General features: G+C 35.8%; 1 protein-coding gene across 1 annotated transcript; it reads right to left on the reverse strand.

Annotated features, from left to right (window-relative positions):
* Positions 1–318: 318 nt before the first annotated feature.
* Positions 319–22,399, reverse strand: CFAP300 (cilia and flagella associated protein 300). The gene is made up of 7 exons (XM_026077902.1): positions 22,284–22,399; positions 21,781–21,862; positions 20,107–20,179; positions 14,092–14,258; positions 11,508–11,680; positions 5,250–5,316; positions 319–581 (listed from the first exon to the last, which is right to left on the reverse strand). Exons 1-7 carry the CDS (start codon positions 22,391–22,393, stop codon positions 450–452), a joined length of 804 nt encoding a protein of 267 aa, XP_025933687.1. The 5' UTR covers positions 22,394–22,399; the 3' UTR covers positions 319–449.
* Positions 22,400–22,413: the final 14 nt, after the last annotated feature.

Raw genomic sequence — 22,413 nt, forward strand, 5'->3', positions numbered from 1 at the left:
GGGGGGCGAGGGGGGCCGGGGCTGCGGCCGCCGGGCCCGGGAGCGCGGCTGCCGGCCGCCAGCTGTGCGGAGCTCTCGCCGGCTGCGGAGCCTCCCCTTCCTTGCTTTTACGCGTCGCGGATCTCGAAAGGGCGAGGAACTGATTCATAGACGGGGACAAGACGGGTAGAGAAATGCCTTTTATTAGCTAACACGGCTGAGGGAAGAGGGGGCAAAACTGCCAGGCAAACAGCTTCACAAAGTATGCCTTTAATAAAACTATACAAAAACTATACAAAACTTTTCTCACTAACCGTATAGTAACATCTGTGTAAAACACGTCGCCATTCCGAGTTTGTGTAATCAAGGAGTACGTGCTTCTTCCTAAGAAAACCATGCAATTTCTACTTGAGTTCGTGTAGAAAGAAGAACACCCCCATTACAAACCTGGGGAACAACCAGGTTAATAACTAGGTACCAAATAAGCTTCCACCAAAACAATGATACAAAGTGTGGACGTGTCGTTTGAAAGGGTCCACAATCAAATAGGCAAATGTCTGTTCATGGCTTTTGTTTGAAGGGTAACACAGGCCGTTCTCATCCTGAGAGGAAGGCAAAAAAAGAAAACAAAACAGTATTAATGACAACATGGATACCAATGAGAATATTCATACAATTTGAATAAAATGTATCATTCTGTTTCAGTTGTAACAATTTACTTGGCGGCATAATAGAACAAACACACAGAGTTTACTTAAGCAGTATTATAACATCTCCATTAAGATCCTGACATTACAACACATACATAAGCAGTTCTATCCCTCTGAATAGTGACAATAACCTGAATGGAAATGTAAAATTAATTGCGAATGTAAAATTAAGCATGTAAGCATGTGAGTATACAATTAGAGCCTAAAATACAGATGATTAAATATATGGGGATCCAATCATGTTTCCTTTGAAATAGAAAAATATTTAGGAACTACATATTAATAAGTGAAGTTGTTCTATCAATAATTCTTTTTCACTTAACATTTGCTAATGCATCTGTTCAGTCTTAAATATTTGCATTTAAGAAAAAAACTCTTCTTATCCCTTATTAACATCTTCAAAATGTTATTTAAAAGTTTGTTTGCCAATACTCAGAAAGCGCTTAAACAGAATTTAGACACAACTCCAAATTTCTCATTCCAAAAAACTACATACACCTGACAACCGACACTACAAGAACTAGGCTCTTCAAATTAACATCCTGCTTCTGTGTATGTCAATAAAAGCTTCAGTCTTGACAGGGCAGCAAAGCTGGACACCTGCTTCAAATCCTATTTGGATTCAGAAAGTAGATGTTTCCTTTTTTGATGCATTCAGTCTTGTAATTGAACATCTAATAGATGAACAAGTATGAGGCAGACAGCATAAAAACAGGTAATAGCTTCCTTCTGCTCCCCACCACCTTTACACAATATTTGAAGACATGTAAATTCTGTCTCCTGTTTTACCAGAGGAAATTCCCATATTGAGTATAGTGTCCATTTTCTCCAGGAAAATTTTAAATTCCCAGACTGCAGAATATTCCAGATTAGAAGCACATCTCCCTCATTCTTCTGTTGAAGCTGTTCTACTTTGCAGAACCCATCTTTTTTTGGACCAAGGAATCATGAAAACTGTAACACCCTATCTTAGTGGTTAAGGCAGTCAACTTGGAGGGAAAAGACCTCGTTTCCATTTTCTGCCTCAAGGGCAATTTGTGAATTTTATCCAGTGACTCTTACTGGCATCCAAACTTCTCTCCTGTTATTTAGAAGAGAATGAACTCTATACTATATGTTCCTCCTTTGAGGAATTATTCAAGACCATAAATCTTAATTTAAGATAAGCACCACCCTAAAAGCATTGTTTAAGACAGATAGAGATTTGATACATTTATTCTGAGCATTTTTTGAAAACAGTGAAATAGAGAGAACTAAAAATAGTATTCTGTTTTAAGCAATACAGCATACAAGCTTTGTGGCTCCAATCTTAAGATACCTAGCTGTCTTCAGGCATTTTGTAGGGATTCGGGTGTATGAAACACTGGATTCTCAATATCACCAGAGAAAGCAAACTTTAAGTTAGATTTTACAATACTCAGCATCACAACGGCTTTGGAGTTTGATCCAAAAATAACCTAAGTCCACCAAAAAGGAAGAGAAGACCAATATCAAAATGTAATTGTTAGTTAAACTGATTTCCCATTGCTATTGGAAATCCCATGTCTGCAGTTCTTGATGAATCAACCAATATCAGTTGAGTTTTTGACTGTTTAAAAGCAGTGACAGCACACTGCAACTTTGCTGGAAAAAACAGGGAAAAAAAACAAGCTAAGTTTTGTTGATAAGGCATTTCAAGAAACTCCAGAATATACTAAGCTTGATAACAGGAAATAATAAATATAATCTAATTTAAATTAAGGGGGGGGGGTTCCTTAAATTAATTTTAGTCAGTAAAAAGATCATTTAAAAAGAAAAACTAAAACATTTTAGCATAAACACACTGGAATTTGCATAGGGTTACTCTTGTCTTTAGAGTAACAGGGCGCATATCAATGAACTAAGAATCTTACCAGTTTGAACTTTGGTTCAGACATGTGGAGTTGGTGTAACACTTCATTGATTTATTGATGTCAGAGTGGGGTCGTTTTAAGTCTTTGTAGGAACATAGCTAATCAGCTGATGATTTCAAGATTATGCGTAGCATAATACAGAAAGATACGCCGAACATCTTTAAAAATGCATTATTTTATCAATGAGATTTAAAAAGACTTTGTGGATAAACTATTTATTACAGAGATTTCTAACACTGCTACAGAGATTTCTAACACTGCTATAGTTAAGGCTCAGGTAAAGAAAGTTCTAAAACACCAATTAATATCCAAATACTTCAGATTTAATGAAGTTTCATTATATGCAAGCTGTGAAGCTTGGAATTCAATAGAGTTTGTGGTCACATGAGTTAAAATGATTTCTCTTGTGATGCCCTGGTCTACAGAATTTTGATACTAACAGATCTACACAAATTCATAGCTAAACCCTAATATCTTGAAATATTTAGATTAAGAGATCTTACTATTTAAACACTAAATCTGCCCTGAAACTGCTTTTTAAACATACAATATCACCTGCAAAGAGTAGATCAGTTTCCCTCACTGATTTTTGACATGCCCATGCTACTAAGATACATATCTGTGGATACAGATTTGTTAGAAAAGAGGCATGAGACACAATTTTCCATATATTGATGAAGGCAGCCATCTTCATCTCTCTGTGTTATCTGATTTTAACAGGCTTTTTTTTTTTTGTATTGTTTCCTAAACAAGGTCATCTTAGACACAGTTTAAACAAAATAAAAAGGGAGTGGTGGTGTCAGGATAAAGTTATATAAAATTCTTAATTCCTGATACCATTCCTACTTTTACAAGTATACAAGTACATTTATTTGTCCATTTATTAATCTCATTTGCAAAAATGTGTGTTCTTCTAACTTCTCAGCTGATGCTCAAGCAACTTTCACCAGAACAGCTTCCTTTTTTCTATGTAAGGCCAAGAGGTTATGTCCATTTCTTTCAGATACAAACTAAGAAAATATGACTCATGCATTGTCACCTCCACATCAAGATTGTATTAACACACTCTACGGCTATTTACCAAATTAACTTAGAAACTGCATCGACTGCAGAAATACAGTTGTCTTCTTTAGAGGAACTTTTCATCAAAAGCACAAGACATTTGTGTTCCAGTAAGCACCATTCCTGTAGTTTCCAGGCAGAGCTTAGGGAGTTTTGATTCATAGAACCTTTAGAGAATCCAGACATTGTAGCCTTTCATTTTGAAGGAACCTCATGTTTTAAGTCTGAGCATGTCTTTGGGATAAACTCTTTCCTGAGAGAAGATTCTTCAGGATGTTCTTTAGTGGAAACCAGATTTTCAGAATTCTCCCTCACCTCACATATTTTCAGAATCTGCAGTAAAGCCTTATTTTTCCTCAAAGGCTATAGGGATTTTCCCCCGAAGGCTATAGAGATGGCATGCTCTGTATTTGCATTGGATTTTCTTTTGCCCATCCACTTCTTCATTTTCAAAATGTTGAAAAGTTTAAAGTTGTCTAGTTTTTTGTTTGTTTCTTTGTTTTTTAACTGATGATATTCAGTGTACGGCAAAGACAGCTAGGGGAGCTCTTAAATAACAAGTCTGCCTAAACATAGAAGTCCACAAAGTTGATGTGAATCTATTATTGATCCAGAAATGTGGGGGGAAACAGTAATAACAGAAAAACAGCAAGTTACCAAGGCTTCTGTTATTGTTTTTCTTTTTTTAATTTAAAGCCTGCAGCCTAGTAAGTTGAGGCAAATTGTGATACATCCATAAAGTGCTCATTTTTAGAAAACATTTCAGGTCTTCTATGAATCACACGTAGCAGTTAAAAGACAATGACCCACAGATGAACAACTGGGCTATTGGCAAGTTACAGGGAAGTTTGTGTAGTCTGAAATGACATCAGCTATTTCTTTTGGAAGTGGGTACATTATTTGATGTAATTATTATATACTCTGGTTACTTAAGAAGAATTAGGAGTAATTCAACCTACTGTAACAATTAAATGGCAGATACACTGAATCCAGTAAACATGCAGCCCTTTCTCAAACTCATTTTTATGGTAAATGTATGATTTTGCAAGAAAAACACACAGAAATGAGACGTGAGAAGGGAGGGGAGAAGAGGTTAGTAGCCATCTCACCATTCTCACTCTTTTGTTTACTGAACTGCCTTGCAGTCTTTACAGAAGCAGATGCAATACAGACTATCCAGAAAGCTCTCTAAAAACATTTCTAAAAACAGAACTACAAAGTCAAGAGTGGGTTCTTAATCCTTACTTCTCTTTCATGTACATATATAAACAGAGTTACTCAGACCTAGAGATACGTTTGGGTTTTTTTATAAACTAGTTTCTGGATACCTATCATGACTACAAATGTAATCCAGTAAACCTATTTTTAGTGAGCTACAAAATAAAACTTTAAGTGGTGACTATTGCTGAAGAGTTACTAAAGATTGCAAGCAGGATGAGATCAGAGAAAGGGTTCAAGAATAAAGAATGGTGACAATTATGTAAAAATAACCCTTTTAAAATGAATATTAAGTTTTCTTTGTGTAAATGTCAATTCAATTCATTATTTTCATGTTACGCATGTTACTTCCAGTAAAATCCTGTACCAAAAAATTGTTAGTACTTACATATGCAGACACTCTGAAGACAGCAGAAGTAATGCTTATTTCTTTTGTTTCTGGATTTTTTTGAACACTGAAATACAGGGAAATAATACAAGCTTAATACTTACACCACAGATATTAGAGTCCTTCATTTAATAAATAAGTTTTGAACATATGCACCATATTCTTGCTCAAATTTTAACATGTTCAAGCTAAGAGTTAAAATTCAACTTGTGCCACATGGACCAGGAAAAGCTGTATTAACAGTTCTAGATAATATGGATATTGTAACATTTTACTGAAAACTATTGAATGAAAATATATCTAGTCATCTGGGCTAGGTTGATTTAGCTGTTTTCAACTACTAAATCACACCAATATTACCCAGGCCTGGCTGACTCCAATATAAAGTTTGCACTTTGATATATAATGAAAGTGATTTAGCTAAACATGTTGTTAAAATATATTTTTTAATTTTTATGCATTCTTAGAGGAAAAAAATTGCAACTGAATGGCATCTACTACAGACTACAAGAAGTAGCAGCAGTACTGGTAAAGAAATGCAGATGATTGATAGTTCATTTTTAATTAATATATGATTAAGTTTTAAGATCTTTTTTTTTTTCCTCATCTTAGCCATCTTAGAATGGTATTATGATTACTGAATCATTATATTGCTAGACTGTGATTGTTGTGAAAACTTCTATTTCTTCCATTGTAATTACTAATAATGCTAAGATATTATTGCAGACTGACCAGACATCTCAACACCTTAACACATACTATATTTAAATATTTTTAAATGTCTCATTTTTCCTCAGGTCTGCTTTTAAGTGATGCTTTCTTCATAAATTAGATCATGTAACTTCTATGAATTTATCTATTTCACAGATTCCTATTTTCATTAACTCACCGTGGAATAGCTAAGCCTTATAAACTCCATACTCCATATAGTTGTAAGAAATGCATAGCTCAAAACCTGCCTTATCATAAACAAGTTCAGTTTCTAGGAAAGGTCCCAATACAGCCAAATTGCTAGAGGATGTGTGTTAAACACAGTTCAGTTGTATACCACAGGAGCTCCAGGCTGTCTATGACAGCAGTCCCCTATTACCACTGCTTTTGCAAAGATTCTTTTTATAAGAAGAACAAATAAAACCCAAATCAACCATCATTTTTGTTGATTCGATCTCTTTACCCCATCAAAAAATTGACTTTTTGATTTACTGATTTCATCTGTAATGACAGTCATGCATGAATTATCATTAAGTCTGTACTGTGAAGCTGATCTTTCATGTAGTGAGTCAGTAATGAGGCTTCTTCAAAATTTTTTCTTGTAATTCACATGTGGATATACTCAACAGTGGATTAAGACAGCATTGCTGAAACTGGTACTGGCCCCAGTTGTCTGCCTTACCACCCCGCTAGAGATTACTGCCTTCCCAGCAGGGACAGCTCAACTGGTTCGTGACTCAGCTTCTGAACCACTGCAGTTTACAGCCCGGCATATTAAGATAAACTAAAATGGATGTCAGTTTATGCTAACCTACTGCGCTCTAAACTGCAGCAGTTCAGAAACTGTTTAACCATCTCTGCTGAGAGAATGACAACTTTCAGAACAAGGTAGAGAGGGCTAGCGGGATGACTACTTTCTGCCATATGTCACCACCCTCAAAAGCTACAGTTGTATTTAATTTATTCTGGGCTCACATTCTTTTGTCTGAAAACTACAACTTTCAATTTCTGGTTTCTTAATTTTTCTATTATATATAAGATGTATATCTTACAGGATTACCAAGGAAATGGGTGACAGAGAACAAGTCTTTCTATTTATGCCATTGCCTAGAAATTGAGAAAATTTCCCCTTGTGGTTAGCTTCGTGTAAGTCACTTTTCAGACTGAATGTTTATTTCACATACTTTTTAACTTTTAGGGCAAAATAATATATCTGCCAAAATCAGATGAGACTTTTCTTGTTGACTTGAAAGAAACCAGGATTTTGCCTTTACATTTGACATGCTTATTTGGTATTTTTCCTTAAAAGTTTAGAAAAAAACTAACTTGTCTTCTTGATGAGGATAATATTCCCATAAAAATATTTTCTTAATATCCCACTTTGTTCTTCCAAATTGTTATTTCCTATACTACTAATTGAATATGGGAGTTCCTTAATCATTGTAATGTACATCTATTCTCTTCTTTAAGGAGAACAAATTTCCTCACCATCTCTCAATTCACTTGAGTTCTACTTATATCCTAAACTTACTGGCAATATTTTATTAGGCTTTCCAAACACAAAAAGAGCAACTCAGTGTCTTCAGGTAAATTGATTTATTACAGGGGAAAGGGTGTGTAGAGGGTGTGTAGAAAACATAGAAGGAAGGAGAAGAGAACAGTAAGTACAACATACTGTAGCAGCTGTCATCTTGGAGAGACGCCATTAGAAAAAATCAGGTGTTAATTATAGAAGACAAGATTTATCAACTTAGGAGATCACAAAGATTCATATAGTATATTTTAACTAACATATTATGTCATGTAAATATGTTCTTTAATTTTAACTAAACCAAAAATATTACATAAAGTATTTTAAAAATTGTTTACATTACATAGGACATGACACATGCTCATATTTTGGATGGATTCAACTGGTCACAGACTGATTACTGCTGAATTAGTAACAGACAACAAGTTGTGCAAAAATACATTACAAAGTAATTGTTAGTCTTTTAACAAAGTAAAATTTAATAGTTTTATTTGGAATTCTCTAGCTGTGTTTGTAAAACATCTAGAAGGGTTAATTTCAAAAGATTATTGCATTCTCTCATAATAAAGTTATATACATGGAAATGTTTTAATAAAATGAAATGTCAAGCTTTTTGACATTATTTTTAACTTAAGCGCCCTGGAGTTAGAACTGAGGAATTACCGGCAGGGAACTGTAAGAAAGGGAAGTGGGAAAAAGCTCATAAAAGGCTGCCACTCCGGGCATTAGACAGACTTTTGTAGGACTTTTCATGCTTAAGCCAAGACTGGTCTTCTGTAAAAAGGACTGTTACAGGACCAAACATTGGTGTTTTATAACATATATAAGCGTATCATGATTAGACTCAGTTCATCTGGGGGACTCTAGTTTTTTGGTGCACATCAGCTAGCAGGTAATAATTTTTGTACTGTCCACTTACTTTTCACCAAGTGTTTTGAATGCTCACAACTTAAAAATTAAAATTTTAAAGTAGCTCTACTTATAGATTTTTTTTTAAATACCATGATATTGCAATCCATGATGAAAAGAAACCAGACACAGGACAACAGTCTAGAATAGAAGAATTTAAGGAAAAGCAGGTTTTCAACAAGAATTTGAAAGTGGAATGTTTGGTAGACAGAATTTACAAGACCATTACTGTCATGTGCAATAGTTTACAGAAAATAAGATGTCACGAGTAAGTAATTCTCCTTGCCTTATTGTCCATTGTAATTTCTAAAAAAATGAAGTAAGTGCTATAGTGCACAGCATGGACCAGAAATTAGAAATGAAATAAGTAAAGACTGTGGCATGAGAGTTCCTCATCAAAGCCATTCTGCTTATCCATTCAGCGGCTTGCTTTCTCTTAGGAAGGTGGTAACAGAATAACACCACCACTTTGGATAAACTGGGGGCTGGGAGGAAAGAAAGAAAGCAGGAGACAAATGTGATGGTGAAGGGGGGAGAGAAAGCAGAGTCTGAAATGTCAAGATTGAAAGCTTTTCTGATGGGATTGTCAAAGAACTTAGTATCAAGGGAGCAAGATAAAAGATTTAGTTAAATTGTGATGGGCTTTTTCAATTGCTAGTCAGGGTTAATGCTATCTCCATTGGACAGTGAGAAAACAACAGACATTATAGACAAGGAAATGGAGAGATACATGGCAGATGAATAGTTATATCAGGTGAAGTGAATAGATATATTTAAAACTTTGGAGGATAGAAAGAAAGCTGACAGCTGAAAAAAAGAAAACCCAAACAAACAATGTAATGGACCTTGAAAGGTTTTCTCCTGATACCATATAAAGGAAGGAAGAAGCAGGCATGAGAAAAAACACAGAAACATGGAAGGAGTCAATACAGAAAAGGCTGAGGGGACAGAAAATGCAAATCATGAAAGCAAGATGAAAATGTGGGCAAAGTTTTGGCAGATGCAAATTTTTTATAACAAGAACTACTTAATATCCTGATCAAGTTTTATTGTAGGAAAAGGAAATATGAAGGCAAAGAAGAGGAGTGTTTCAGAACAAAGCTTTAACCTGTTTAGGAAAAAAAACCCCAACCAAATAGCAAAAGAAAGGAAGAAAGTGAAAGAACTGATTAGATTTGGCACTTTGTCATAGGTCATTTAACAACACAAGATCAGAAACAGCTGTAGTCAATGCAGAGGGAACTAAGGCCAAGGATTAGAGTAGCAAACAACTTGTTTCAAGTGCAGAGTGAACTATTTAAAAGAAAAGGGAGGGTGAGTGATGAATTGATAAATCCTTTTCTGTCATATTATGCATTTCTGAACAATACACTTGATTTCTCTCTATGTATGATATTATGATAATGCCAAAAATTAAGTTCACACTAATAAGAAATCATCAGTGACTAATCATAATATCCAAACTAATAAATGCAGCAATACAGGTTAGTTATTTCTAAAATTTTCTTTGAATGGATTTATCACTCAGTTTCTCGTTTCATTTTTTTTTTTCAGAAGTATAAACTGTTCTACTGCTACTTTAATCATTGATTTTAGATAAGCCTGGAAAACAGCATAGGACTGAATCAACTTGCACCCTGGAAAGTATGGACAATTAGAAAATCTGAAAGCTGCTTAGAGGTAATTAAAGTTCTGTAAGCTTCTTTGCTTAAGTATTACAAAAAATTCCAAAAAGAGAGCCAAGTATTCTGGGTTTTATATTCTGTTTGGATACAGCAAGCTACATTTACACAAGTGCTACAGAAAGTCAGGAAATACTCAAGTGAGCAGGAATCACTGGATCTGGTACTTTCACTGTATCTTTATTCAGCCATCTAAGTTTTACTCTTAAGTTTAACCAAAGACATTTTAAGAACAAACTCAGTGATGAATATATCTTGCACATGTTTTTTTTTTAATTTCCTTGTCTTAAAACAGGAGATGAAATAATAATGGGTAATGACACCATACCAAATACAACTGAGGGAGGAAAAAAATCACAATTCCTACTTTAAGCAATTTGAAGTCTTTGTATTGCACATTTCAGTGCATCCCTTAGTATCCATGTTATCAGAGTTCTTGTACCATCCCACATATCAGAGATCTGCTATTGTTTTCATTGTTCAGGCTAATACTGCACTTGATACCATCCCCACCTATACTTACCGTAGGTGGCAAAATATAACACTACTAAATTTTAGTAATATTGTTGATGATTTTTATATTCTTGTTAGCTCAGCTAGGAATGAGTCTTTGTATAACTGTTAATTACACTCCATTTCCCACTAACTGGGAAATAAGAAATTCTGTCAGTCAGAGAACTCACCATATGTGTATATCAAAACAGAGGAAAAAATAGCCATTCTTCTGAATTTTCATCTGTGATCAATCGCCTCTCAAGCAAAAAATAAATGAATTCCAAACAATTCCATACACCAGCCAGGGCCAAAAATGTTTTAGTCCACTATGTCATGTCAACAGCCAGATTCTACTCCCTTAGCTTTACACTGCAGTGTCATTGTACTATTTGTTGACCTGAGAATGGCAAAATCCAACTGTATTAAAAAAAAAAAATCAGCTGGAATAAAATATTTAAAGATCAAAAAATTTCAACTAAAGTATTTCAACTTTTTTAAATATGAAACCAAAAGCTTGAAAATACTCCAAAAGTATATATCTATCAAGATCAATAGTTGAAATTATATCAATGACAACTGAACATAATTGAACACAATCTAGTTCCAGTAGCATGCCCTATTTTCAGTAGAGGATTACAGAAACAAAAATCTCCAAAATGGGAATGAATTATAAAACATCAGTGACCATATCTGTAATACAGTAAAATGTTTTTAGTTAGGACAGCTGCCATTAAAATTGTACATACTTTGCCATTGAAATGCTATCATTGTTACAAGTTATTTTAATACTTGAACATAAATGAGATTGAAGACTGATTAAAAAACATTCCAATTTTCAAAGCAGTAATGCACAGCATTTACACAAATAGACACTAAGTGTCTATGCACAACACATACATATGTAATTGTACAAAATCAGAAAACACTTACCTTACCAAGTCTTTATATAAAGCTTTTGTAGTTTCTAAGTATGGGCCAAGTACATCCTCAAACTGACAGACAGTTCCTCCAAGGCAAAGATGCTTAAAAAGACAAAACAGAAACTCCTTGCGATCTGACTGACTGAATAAGTCATAATGGTCTGAATCTTCCAGAAGCAAGGCCTTATGGAACAAGAATATAATAAAAAGGTCAAATAGGTATATATCTAAATAATCTCTTTGAGATTAAATACATAAATAATACAGCTACTYTTCTGTATGTTAAGCAGAGTTTATATTAATATAAAATATAGGAAATAGAGATGGAAATAAATAAACACTTTTCTCCAAGTAGAAATTCTTTTCCCAATGATGCGATTAATATCATGTTCACAGTTTATAGATACAACATAAAATCTTATTAGCAGAACCATCAACTGTCAGATTTGCGCCCACAAGAGATATGGGAAGATTTTTCAAGAGTCTGGTAATTCATTGGTTCATCATGCTAATGAAACAACCAATAATCTGAAAATAATCTAGGTATATTTGGTATGTTGATCACTGCCAATTAGTTTGTCTTTGATAACTTTGACTACCTCTGTTATCGCACATTCCTAAGGGAATCCAGAGGCAATCACTCACATTCACACTATTCTTTACTGCAGACGCTAGTGAACATTTATCCAAGTATAAACCGGACATGCTATTCAACTGCCTCCATGTGTCCCACCTACCTTTTGCAACAATATTACATGAATGCAGAAGTCTTCCTAGATTAGACCCAACACTGCCCACTGCAAGGGTAGACAGGAATTGTAACTCAGGACGGCTACAAAGTGGCTGAGTCACATCAGCCAAACTGCAGATACCAATACAAGCAGATGCAAATGGGTCAAAGCTAGATTTGAGTTTAACACTCTCTGGCCTTCTTTATAACACTGTTACAGAACTGAGCAGAAAAGSGCTGGGGCAGCAACTGCTGTTGATGGCCACCTCACGCACATCTCAATCCCTTTCTTGGTGGAAGCAAGAGGAGAAGACATTGCAGATAGGAAAAAAAAAAAAAGTAAAGTTTTGCAGCTGAGGTCCACTCTGACAGAAGCAGACTAGACAGTCTGCTGCCCCCTACAGTCTACTATTCTAGGATGCTGACTAATCAGCCTAAAGCTTTGAGGCAGTTTTTGGAAGATTTTGACGCTTATTTCTTTCTGTCATCTTAAGTCTTATGACTGGGAATCATGTTCATTTCGAATAAATGTGAATCCTTCAACTTTCAAATGCAGACATATGCATCCCTTCCAAGGGGAGGAAAACAAAAAGGGACTAAAATCCTAATGATATCTCATTTTAAATGTTGCCTCTTGCTTTTCACATCAAATATTCTTAATTAAAAAAAAAATCCCAATATACCCAACTTATAAGTAAATACATAGTATTTTGAACTGCTAGTCTACAAACCAAATCTGAGATTCAAACATGAGTTTGAGTTCTGTCCTTTTTCCAGAACTTCACAAGACAGACCAGTTTTTCAAGCCACATCCTGTAACCAGTGTCACTGGCTCAAATACATTGTCTTCAAAGGGTTTGCCAAGTGCAAATGACTGCAACTCTGTAATTATTAAGTACTTCTTACAAGGAAGAGCAAAATCCAGTTCTCCCAGCCTATGCTTTGCTAATGCTAAACAAACATAAGTAATAAAAATTTGGTTGGGCTTATGCAGTCAAAAGAAACACTTAGAATGAGGACATGTTGATTAAGAAGGTGCTACTGTTCGAGAGGTTCCTTTTCAAAATAATCTGCTCTCTAAAACCTCCACTGGAATGTACCAAACAATTTTTACCTTGCAGGACTGTTCAGGAAGTTATATTTATTTGAGCTTATGTTACCTGAAAGTAAATGCTACTAAATATACATAGTTCAACACCATTAAAGCATAAGGGGAGACAATCGTTAAAGAAGCAAATCAACAGAAAAATTATGTTTCTTTTAAGGTTCCTATCATCAACCTGAACTACTTACATAGTCCTCCAAAAGACCCCTAAAACTGAGGTCCTCTTTCAGTGGTCACTTCAAAGTCATTTCCCTTTTCATAGTTTCCTCTCCTTTGTTTCAGTTCAAAATACATGAAGATGCCTTTCCTTAAATTTCTTCACATGTGATCCTGGTCAGGAAGGCTTCAGGATGTAGCTATTGAGCACTTTCAATTTTATAAACTATTTAGAACAAAGGGTGAACCTGCAGCCCTGGGTATCATGAGAACTTTCCACTAGCACCACTTGTTTTCCTCTCCTAGGCAAAAAAGGAGCTGCATTTGTTTTCTTCCCAGGTAGTGACTACTTATGAAAAGGGTGAGCAGAAGAAGCTTTTACCTTTCCCCTCCACCTAAACAGAAAAGAGGAACCAACTCAAAAATAACAATTGTCTTGACACACTTGGGAACTGGAGTACCTCAGTCACTTATATCACATGGCTATAGATCTCTATTTTTACCTTGAAAAGCACATATCAAAAGAAAAAAAATGCCAAAAAATGTGTCCTTACAGTAACTAAGAGTATGAACATTTATAAGAAATTAGAGTGCTATACTGACCTTCCTTAATTCATCAGAGATGAGCATATCACCATAATATTCATCATAACATTTCACAATATGTCCAGTTTCTCTAACAACTCCTTCCGTGTACAGACGATCAAAAAATGACATTGAAATCTGTGTACACGGCACTACCGTAGCTTCGGTTTTTATCACTTTGGAACCTGGAATACAATAGGAAGGCTTCACTTCAAGTCTGTTCTGTTAAATAGAACAGCAGAATTTCCACATGCTAGTGGTTTCATATTAATTCGTAATTTGATAGAGCACCAAAATAATTAACTTCTCTAAATGGTCGTGTGTGACATACTCTTTAAAAAAACATTAAAGATCACATAGGTACAACACTTAATCACAAAGCCCCTCAAAAAAACAAAGAAAGTTAAGAAAGAAACAAGGGCAAAGAACACGTTAAATCCATCTGAACGCTACCTTACATGAAGGCTCGTGCATTTGCTCCCTCTGTTGGTAATGCTATCAATCAAAGCAAATAATAGATAAAACACAATGTGAAACTCAACACCACACCTTAGAACATCATAATTCTGTAACTTCAGCCTTAAAGAATCTGAAGAGAAAACACCAACTTTGGATTGAAGTACAAAAGTCACTAACTGCTACTAACTCCTCACAAAGTAAAAAAGGGATTTAACGCTTTTTAAAAACGGACACAATTCTGTATGTTAAGTGATATATCCATACTTTTTGGAAAGTTATTTTTTAGCTTACAAAACTACTGTAAGCTTTACTAGCTGGCTGTATCACGTTTCAAAATTCTGYCAAGAAAATAAAAATGTAGCCAGTGCTTCCCTGCATGAACTGTGAGAGTTCTCTCTGCGGCCATTAAGTAGAGAGCACATTCTGCTGTCATTTGTCTGTTTTCTGTGCTCGCAAGCCACCAGAAGCTTGATCCCCTTGCTCAGACATAGGCATCAAGTGCCACTGGAGATGTTCTATAGTATTTTATTTAACCAGGTACCAGCCCATAAGTGCACATATCTTTTCTATATACAGTATCACACCTACAAAGCTGTATGCACATGTTGGACACCCTATGACATCTCAAACAGCATTAGACTCTTATGTTTAACAAGCTTAGGGCTCAGTTCAGTTCCTTTTGCTCTCCACAGTTCAAGTATTCAAACCAAACATTAGAACGCATTCTCTACTCGTCTTTGAGTCGCCATCCCCCAATACCTTTCAAGGGGTTTCTAAAACACAGGGTGGGGAAACACAGATAGAGGGAGACAGAGAGAATGTGAGCGCAAGGGAGAGCACAAGGGCAATACAGCTCTGCAGAGATAATATTCACAGAATTCCAACTTTCCATGAGTTTATTTTTTCTCCCCTGTAGATTCCCTCTATGGGAGACTAGTCAACAACATCACAATATCAGAAGGCTGTTGACTGTATACCAAAACATAAAATTAAGCAGTGTCCTGCCAAACTGACCTAAAAAATCACTGAAGACTAATATTCTGAAAAAGTGCAAATTTCACTCTAGATGACAATATTTCAGGAACAGAAACATGTCAAAAAGGGAGGTACATACTGTAATGCTTCCAAGAGCATAAATCTGTGATATTCCGTTTTGATTTCAATCTTTGCAAGCATAGCATAGCCTAACATTTCTCTTTCCCTGTACTCCCCCAAAATCCCTGGGATTTCTCCCATATATTATTACATAGAGATCATTTATTCAAAAGTTGAGTAGGGTTGGTATTTTGATATCTAAACTTGGGTAAACAGTCCCACCTATCTGATCACTCTTAAGAAAAAAAATTAAAGGAATCTACAAATTGACTGTTTGAAAATGTGTTTGTACTTAAACTGAAAATGTTGGCATGAAATTATACAATTAATTTACTGGGAAAATATGATGCAAAGAAAATCAACTATAGGAAAAAGCACGCTATTTAATTGCTTGGCTTCACATTTACATATATGGCTATGGAAAAGGGTACTTGTTATCCAAGAAATTCTACAGGACATTCTCTTAGCTGTCTACATGGTAACTATCAAAAAATAATCAAAATATAAAATAAAAATCACAAGTCAGAACAAACATGACTTGGGGCACCAAAACCTTAGAAAAAGATTTATTGAGGGTTTTTTATTTGCTTTTACTTCCTCTCACCCCCTCACCCCAAGACTCTTCTAATTTCTAGTTCTCAGTCAGACTTCCCTTCATATAAATAGAAATTTTATAAAAGATTTAATAGGAATTGAATCAGCCCTAACACAGGAATGATTTTGGAAAGACCCATGAATTAAAAACTGATTCAAGATTAATAACATCCGATGTTAAATGATCTGAAACAAAGGACATATCTTACATTTTCCCAGTTATTGAGCTCAAAGTGTAAGAAATTCAGCTATTTATAGGCCTTCACATTGTTAGGATTTTATTTGGGGGTGGGGGAGGGGTTAGGGTTAGGGGAAGGAGGAGACATGTTCTGCTCCAAAACAAGATTTTATGAAAACTTCCATCAGGAAAGATCAGTCAAGAGTTCTGTTACCTATTGAGTAGCTTAGAAAAACAAACTGTAAATAAAAAAGTTTGAATGTGCTGGAAGCTCCTATTCTCCATTTCAGAGGTGAGGTTGGGAATTAGAGATTCAGAATTTCCTGGAGAAGAATAACCAGTTCTAATAACACTGTAAAAGTGAGCAATAAAATAGGCAGAAGTAATGTCTTGACAACTCTGTGACAACTCTGTGAGTGGAAAACAAAGAGCTGAGAAGTACTGAAGCAGAACTTCTTATAACAGCTAGTTCTGGAACATCTATAAAGTGCTGCCAGTATGCTTTTAAATGAACATGGGGAGCTAAATCCCAAATGAGATTCATTCCCCCTATCTATTTCTAAGTTGTCTCCTCCGTATTTTAAACATGAAAAAAAAAGAAAAACAGAATTCCTCCAAAGCTTAAGAAAAAATTGTACCTCGGGGAAACCTCCTGCAACCTACTATTTACAAAACAATTAAATATAGAACACATAATGCAAGATTAATGCTCAGGTATTAAAAAGATGGTATTTAAAAGTAAAAGATGCAGACCAACAATTTATTGATTCAAATGACATCTAAAATTTTAGCGAATGAAAACCTGCAATAGCAGTCTAGAAAACTTGCTGACTTAAGATTTTTAAACCTTATTCTAAAGACAGCAATCATTAGAGCTTGAAGCACGTATGGCGACTAAGAGTCTTTCTTAAGCAAATACTAAACTTYTGTTTACACAAAACACAGTATCCCTATACCTTTGAAGATAACTTCTCAAGTGTTAATTGAGTTTAAGCAGATACAGTCCTGCCTCCCTGAGACTGCTGACAGGTGCAAGGCCAATAATGTGTCAAAGGAAAAACTGCTATTTGAAATTTCATTGTAGCTATTTAAAAATGCAAGACTTAATATGTAAGTTTATACGCATCAAATCATTTTCATTTTGCTGTCTCCATTTTAGAAAAATGAGAGGAAGAGATGAGGGGGGCTTAAAGCACATGACAGAACTATCAGGTACTCTGAGGAGTAACCAAGAAGGAGGGAAAATATATCCCTCCGACAACAGGCAAAAAATTGTGGTGTGAGGAGGGGTAATAAAACAAAGTATCTGTCTAATCAAATAAAGCAGAAGAGAGACTACCACAGAGTACTCTTTACCTAAAAGGTTGTATTTCAATTCCTTTTAAAGCTGGAGTCATTTAGACAAGGTACTATTGCGGATTCTATCCAGAAGCGCAGCATGTGGTGGGGCGGAGGGGGCAGGAGTACAGCTTGCACACTTGGGGAACCCCAAGTTTTATGACACCTTTTGACCTAACAGATGGAGACTGAGGACGTTAAGGTCTGATTAAATTAAGGTGAGAATGAGAATAAAGAGAAGAACAAAACTGAGGAGATAAGAGATGGAAAAAAAAGTAGTAAAGAACACATAGATTTTAGGGAAAGGAGAGAGGCAAGTAACAGAGAAGAGGTAGAGATAAATATGAAAGTGAAACCAGGACCATGTGGATTCTAAAGAAAGATAATTTATCATTTTAGTTAGAGGAAAAAATGGACTGCAGCCTGAAGAAAACAAAAGGATTATGAAAATAAACACTCTAGTAATTATTTTATATAATGCTGACAGCATCTTACATGGTAGATACAGCTTTGTTGATGTGGGTACATAAACATGTTCTGCCCAAGCTCACAGAGAGGGGAGAATGAGTTTTTTAAGAAACTACCTATACCCCACTTATCATACTATGCATCCTGACTATCTCCCCCTGCAAAAAAAAAAGCATTTTTTGTTTGCAAGAGAATAAATTTGAACCCTAGATTATGTCATTTTCTTCGGATTTTCTAAAAACCAAAATAAGCCCATTTCCACTATCTTCTTGCAAGAAAAGAAACTTGTTATTAAGAGTTACTCCACAGTGAAAAGTAAACAGCATATGTGGATTAACTAAATGTCCTAAGAAGAAAATACTGGAAGATGATTTTGTACCTCCTCCCCCTCAAAGCTTATTCTTACTATATTTTAAAAAAATGCACATGAAGACTAAGTATAGAAAAATGTGCCAACATTCCTCACCAAAAATAGGCAAAGAATGGGAAGATGAAATTTTAAGAGCAAATGGGGTATACCAGCTGTTCAGGACTTAGAGAGGGAGCCCTTCCAGCCTCAGAATAAAATGTATTACTTTCATGTTAAGATAGATTCAGGAGAATCAGGAGTTAAGAAGCTGGGATACTTGGCAAGTGACCGTTTGCTTTTAACATGAGGTATGTAACCTACTGACCTTCCTCACTATAGGGACTAGCAAGTCACAGGCTAGACAGATAGTCTAAGAAGATTCTTGCCCAAAGCAGGAAAAGAAAAAGGGTTGCCCATGCTTTGAAATGTATTTATTTTCTTTTTGTTTCCCAGAATGAAAGAGGCACCTGACAGGAAACTCGAGGCAGAGATATTCTTTGCATCTTCTGTTTCAATTGTTTTAACATCCCAATACAGCACCTTAGAAAAATWGATTTTGCTGGCAAAAAGGTGGCAACATCTAGCATCACAGTATACAGTGGGGAATACTTATGCCAATTCCAGAGCAGAAATGGAAAAGTAAATAAATTCCCAAAGTTTAATTAAATATTTACATGTAATAAAGTTATTCACAGGCAAACTGAAAAACTGAGTGCTTCCCATAATGCCCTTTTTAAATATACCTATAAAGGAAAACTACTGGGGCAATGTGAGAGTTCATATTATGCATAAAATCCCATTACATTATCACACACAATTTGCATGAAACTTTAACACTTTCATTTACATAACCAAAAATGCAATTATAAAGTGCTGCCACAAGCTTACGTGCTATTTCTGTTTGGTCTTTTTCTCCTTTAATGTGTCATCTACATCTACAGACATAACCAACTGTTATAAGCAGTTAATGATATGGCAACAAATGAGAAGTCATCCTTATGCTATGATTACAAACAGAGCAACCTATCACATGGCTCTCTTCCTGCAGCTAGGTTGTTCTTGTTGTACAAACAGTGTATTTATGCAATCTCAGGAGTGTGCTCTACCTAATCTTCTGCTCCCTGAACTTCAATTTGTAATACAGCAATAATCTTCGATTTGCTCTAAGTAGCATGGCTGCATCCATAGAAGAGTGTCTTTCTCCAAATATCTGTGAATAAGGTAGTAGTTCCATGAACACTGCACAGTTGATTATGTCTGGATACAGCATGACCATGTCAACTGGATGTTATAGACCATTTACAAACACTTCCAGTAACTTGATTTATGGATCAATACAGGGTTCAAGGGAAAAAAGCGTAAAACTTGACAATTCAGTAACAAACTAGGTAAGAATCTTTTCCTATTGTTTAATAAAAGGAATCATTCTTTAAGATATTTCAACCAGACGAAGATATGGACATTGAATTACCATTATTACAAAATGATAAGCTAGAAGAAAATAGTTACAACAGAGACTATTTTCTTTAATATTATTTTATTCTAAGTTTACCCAATGTAGTCCACTGTCCTGAGGCTGAAAGCAACTTTAAACTGGAGTTCACATTTTGATCATTAAAAAATGCCTATAAAATTCAAATAAGAGATAAGAGTTAATAAAATGAAACATAAAATCATCATACATTGCCTTTGATATTTTTAAAACAAATTATAAGGATCCAATTAGTAAGTAGACCTTGTAGTTTGGATACAAAATATCATACCACCAAATACATGTTTCTGTAGCTTTGTGTAGCCAGTGTCTTTATATATTCAAGATATTTTCATTTATGTATGAGGTTTTTATAGAAAAGTACTAAAGAATATGCAAAGAGGATGAATGAAATCCTTGGAGCTGCAGAAAAAAGAAGAGGAGAGAAAGCAATTTTACCTCTGTATGTAATGCTGTTGAGCTCAAAATGAAAGGCCAAGTATGATTCTAATATCTAAATTTTGAAAAGGAAGCTGAAGCTTGTAGACATGTAGAGACACACAAAAATGATTAAACAGGTACAGAAGAAATCCACAAGTTAAYGAAGCAACAGAGAAAATGTTCCACATTAAGATTTAAAATGGTCAGTCTTATTAATTTATCAGTTTTTATTTACCTATTAAAAAAATGAGACCTGCATAGCGATTTTGATAGCTATCATGATTAATAAGTTGATTAAGAAAACCCACACATACGCATACAWATGCAACCAGAGTGAACAATCACTGAGCAAGCTGCTAAGGAAAATGACAGATTTTTCAGTCTCTGCATCACCTCTCTGGGAAATAGACAGATCAGGCTATGTAATGTAATGGTCCCTTTGGTCCCTTTATTCTCAAATCAATTCTCAGCTACCCAGAGTTCTTCATTTCACAGTGGTATTTTTATGTTTCTAATTCAAAAGAGACATGCATTGAGATGGTAAATGCATCTTTGGTAAACTTCAATCATTTGAAACGTTTTCCAGTGAATTTCTTTAAAATATCAAGTGAATTCAGTCAGGGAATTCTGAATTCTTCTTCTGCGATAACAATATAAAATATCCACACAACAAATTAAAAAAAGATTCACTGTTTTTAAAACTACAGATGATATTTTTTTCGCTCTTCAAATAGAAAAGCGCATTTTACTTTGCAGACAACAAAAATAGCAAACATAAGTCAGCAGGACAACTGAGTCTCAAAAAACTGAGAGCCCACAATTCCAGTATAAAATAATGGTGCACAGTAAGTTTTAAAATCTTGCATTTTCAGAAATGGGGTACACATGCATGTCTAATTGCCCAGGATAGTTACGGTGACAAAGCAAGAATAGCTGTTACCAAGGGTACTAACTGCATGTACACCGTTTAAAACCTATCCCTGTGTGGGCTTCCCAGCATTAAATGTGGTGGCCAAGATCAGCATCCAGTTCAGATTGCCATTCTTGGGTTTGAATGACTAAATTGTTCCCTCTTAAAAGAGAGAAACATTAGTACGGACTAAAATATTTTCACTGGACAATACAGCTAATCCACAAAAAAAGACTTTGAGCACCACACCTAAACCACCTACTTTCAGCAAGACAGTGAGTAGACTGCCAAAATAGCATGTGAACACTGCTACAATATTTCCCATTATGCAGGTTTCCTATAGCTATAATTTCACACACACACACACAAAACAGTGAATTTAAATATAAAGGAATTAGAGCTACCATAACAAATTCATCCTTCAGATAGGGCTTAAATGGCTGGTCAAAACTGAATGCTTGTGCTGTGATCCTGCCTTGCATGGACCTGAAATGGAAACATGAGATGCAGTATTCTGCAGACACACTGGGTATTATTCACTCTGCAAACTGGTCTAGATACACTATATGAAGTCCTTCTCTCCTGACAAATAATTATATGCATTTTTCTTCCTCTCTCTATCGTCCCTTCTTATAATCCCCCCAATGCCCCAAGAAGGGGTAGGGGGAGCAAAAACGCTGCTTACGCAGCATCTGAGCAAATTCGTGAAGCCGAAATAGGCCTTGTCTAATTCCGGAAAACGAGGATAAACGAAGATCAAAAAAACAGGCCACAGACCGGCCGCCTCTGCGGAGCGGGCGCCCTGAGGGCGCTGCCGCGGCCCCCGCGGCCCACTCCCGCCTCTCCTCTCCCCGCCACCCAGCGAGGCCGAGAAGCCTCCACGGACCAGCAGGCTCCCCCCTCCCACCATTTGAGGAGCCGGTCCCGGGTGTCCCGGCTCTCCAGGCCGGGGAAGGCTTTCTGGGGCAGGGCGCGGAAGGCGCAGCGCGCCCCGCACCGCGGCTCCCCGGCCGACATCTTGCCGCGCCGGCCGCGGC

This window comes from Apteryx rowi, unplaced genomic scaffold, assembly GCF_003343035.1.
Source record: "Apteryx rowi isolate R43461 unplaced genomic scaffold, aptRow1 scaffold_466, whole genome shotgun sequence".
NCBI lineage: Eukaryota > Metazoa > Chordata > Aves > Apterygiformes > Apterygidae > Apteryx > Apteryx rowi.

Bases quoted from the DNA above. Each gene is read 5' to 3' on its own strand.
- CFAP300 (XM_026077902.1), bottom strand. From the start codon at position 22,393: ATGTCGGCCGGGGAGCCGCGGTGCGGGGCGCGCTGCGCCTTCCGCGCC. The intron at 14,259-20,106 runs GTAAACTTAGAA...ATTGTATTCCAG, and splicing joins AGGACAGTGGACTACATTGG to GTTCCAAAGTGATAAAAACC. The intron at 11,681-14,091 runs GTCAGTATAGCA...TTGTTCCATAAG, and splicing joins TCTCTGATGAATTAAGGAAG to GCCTTGCTTCTGGAAGATTC.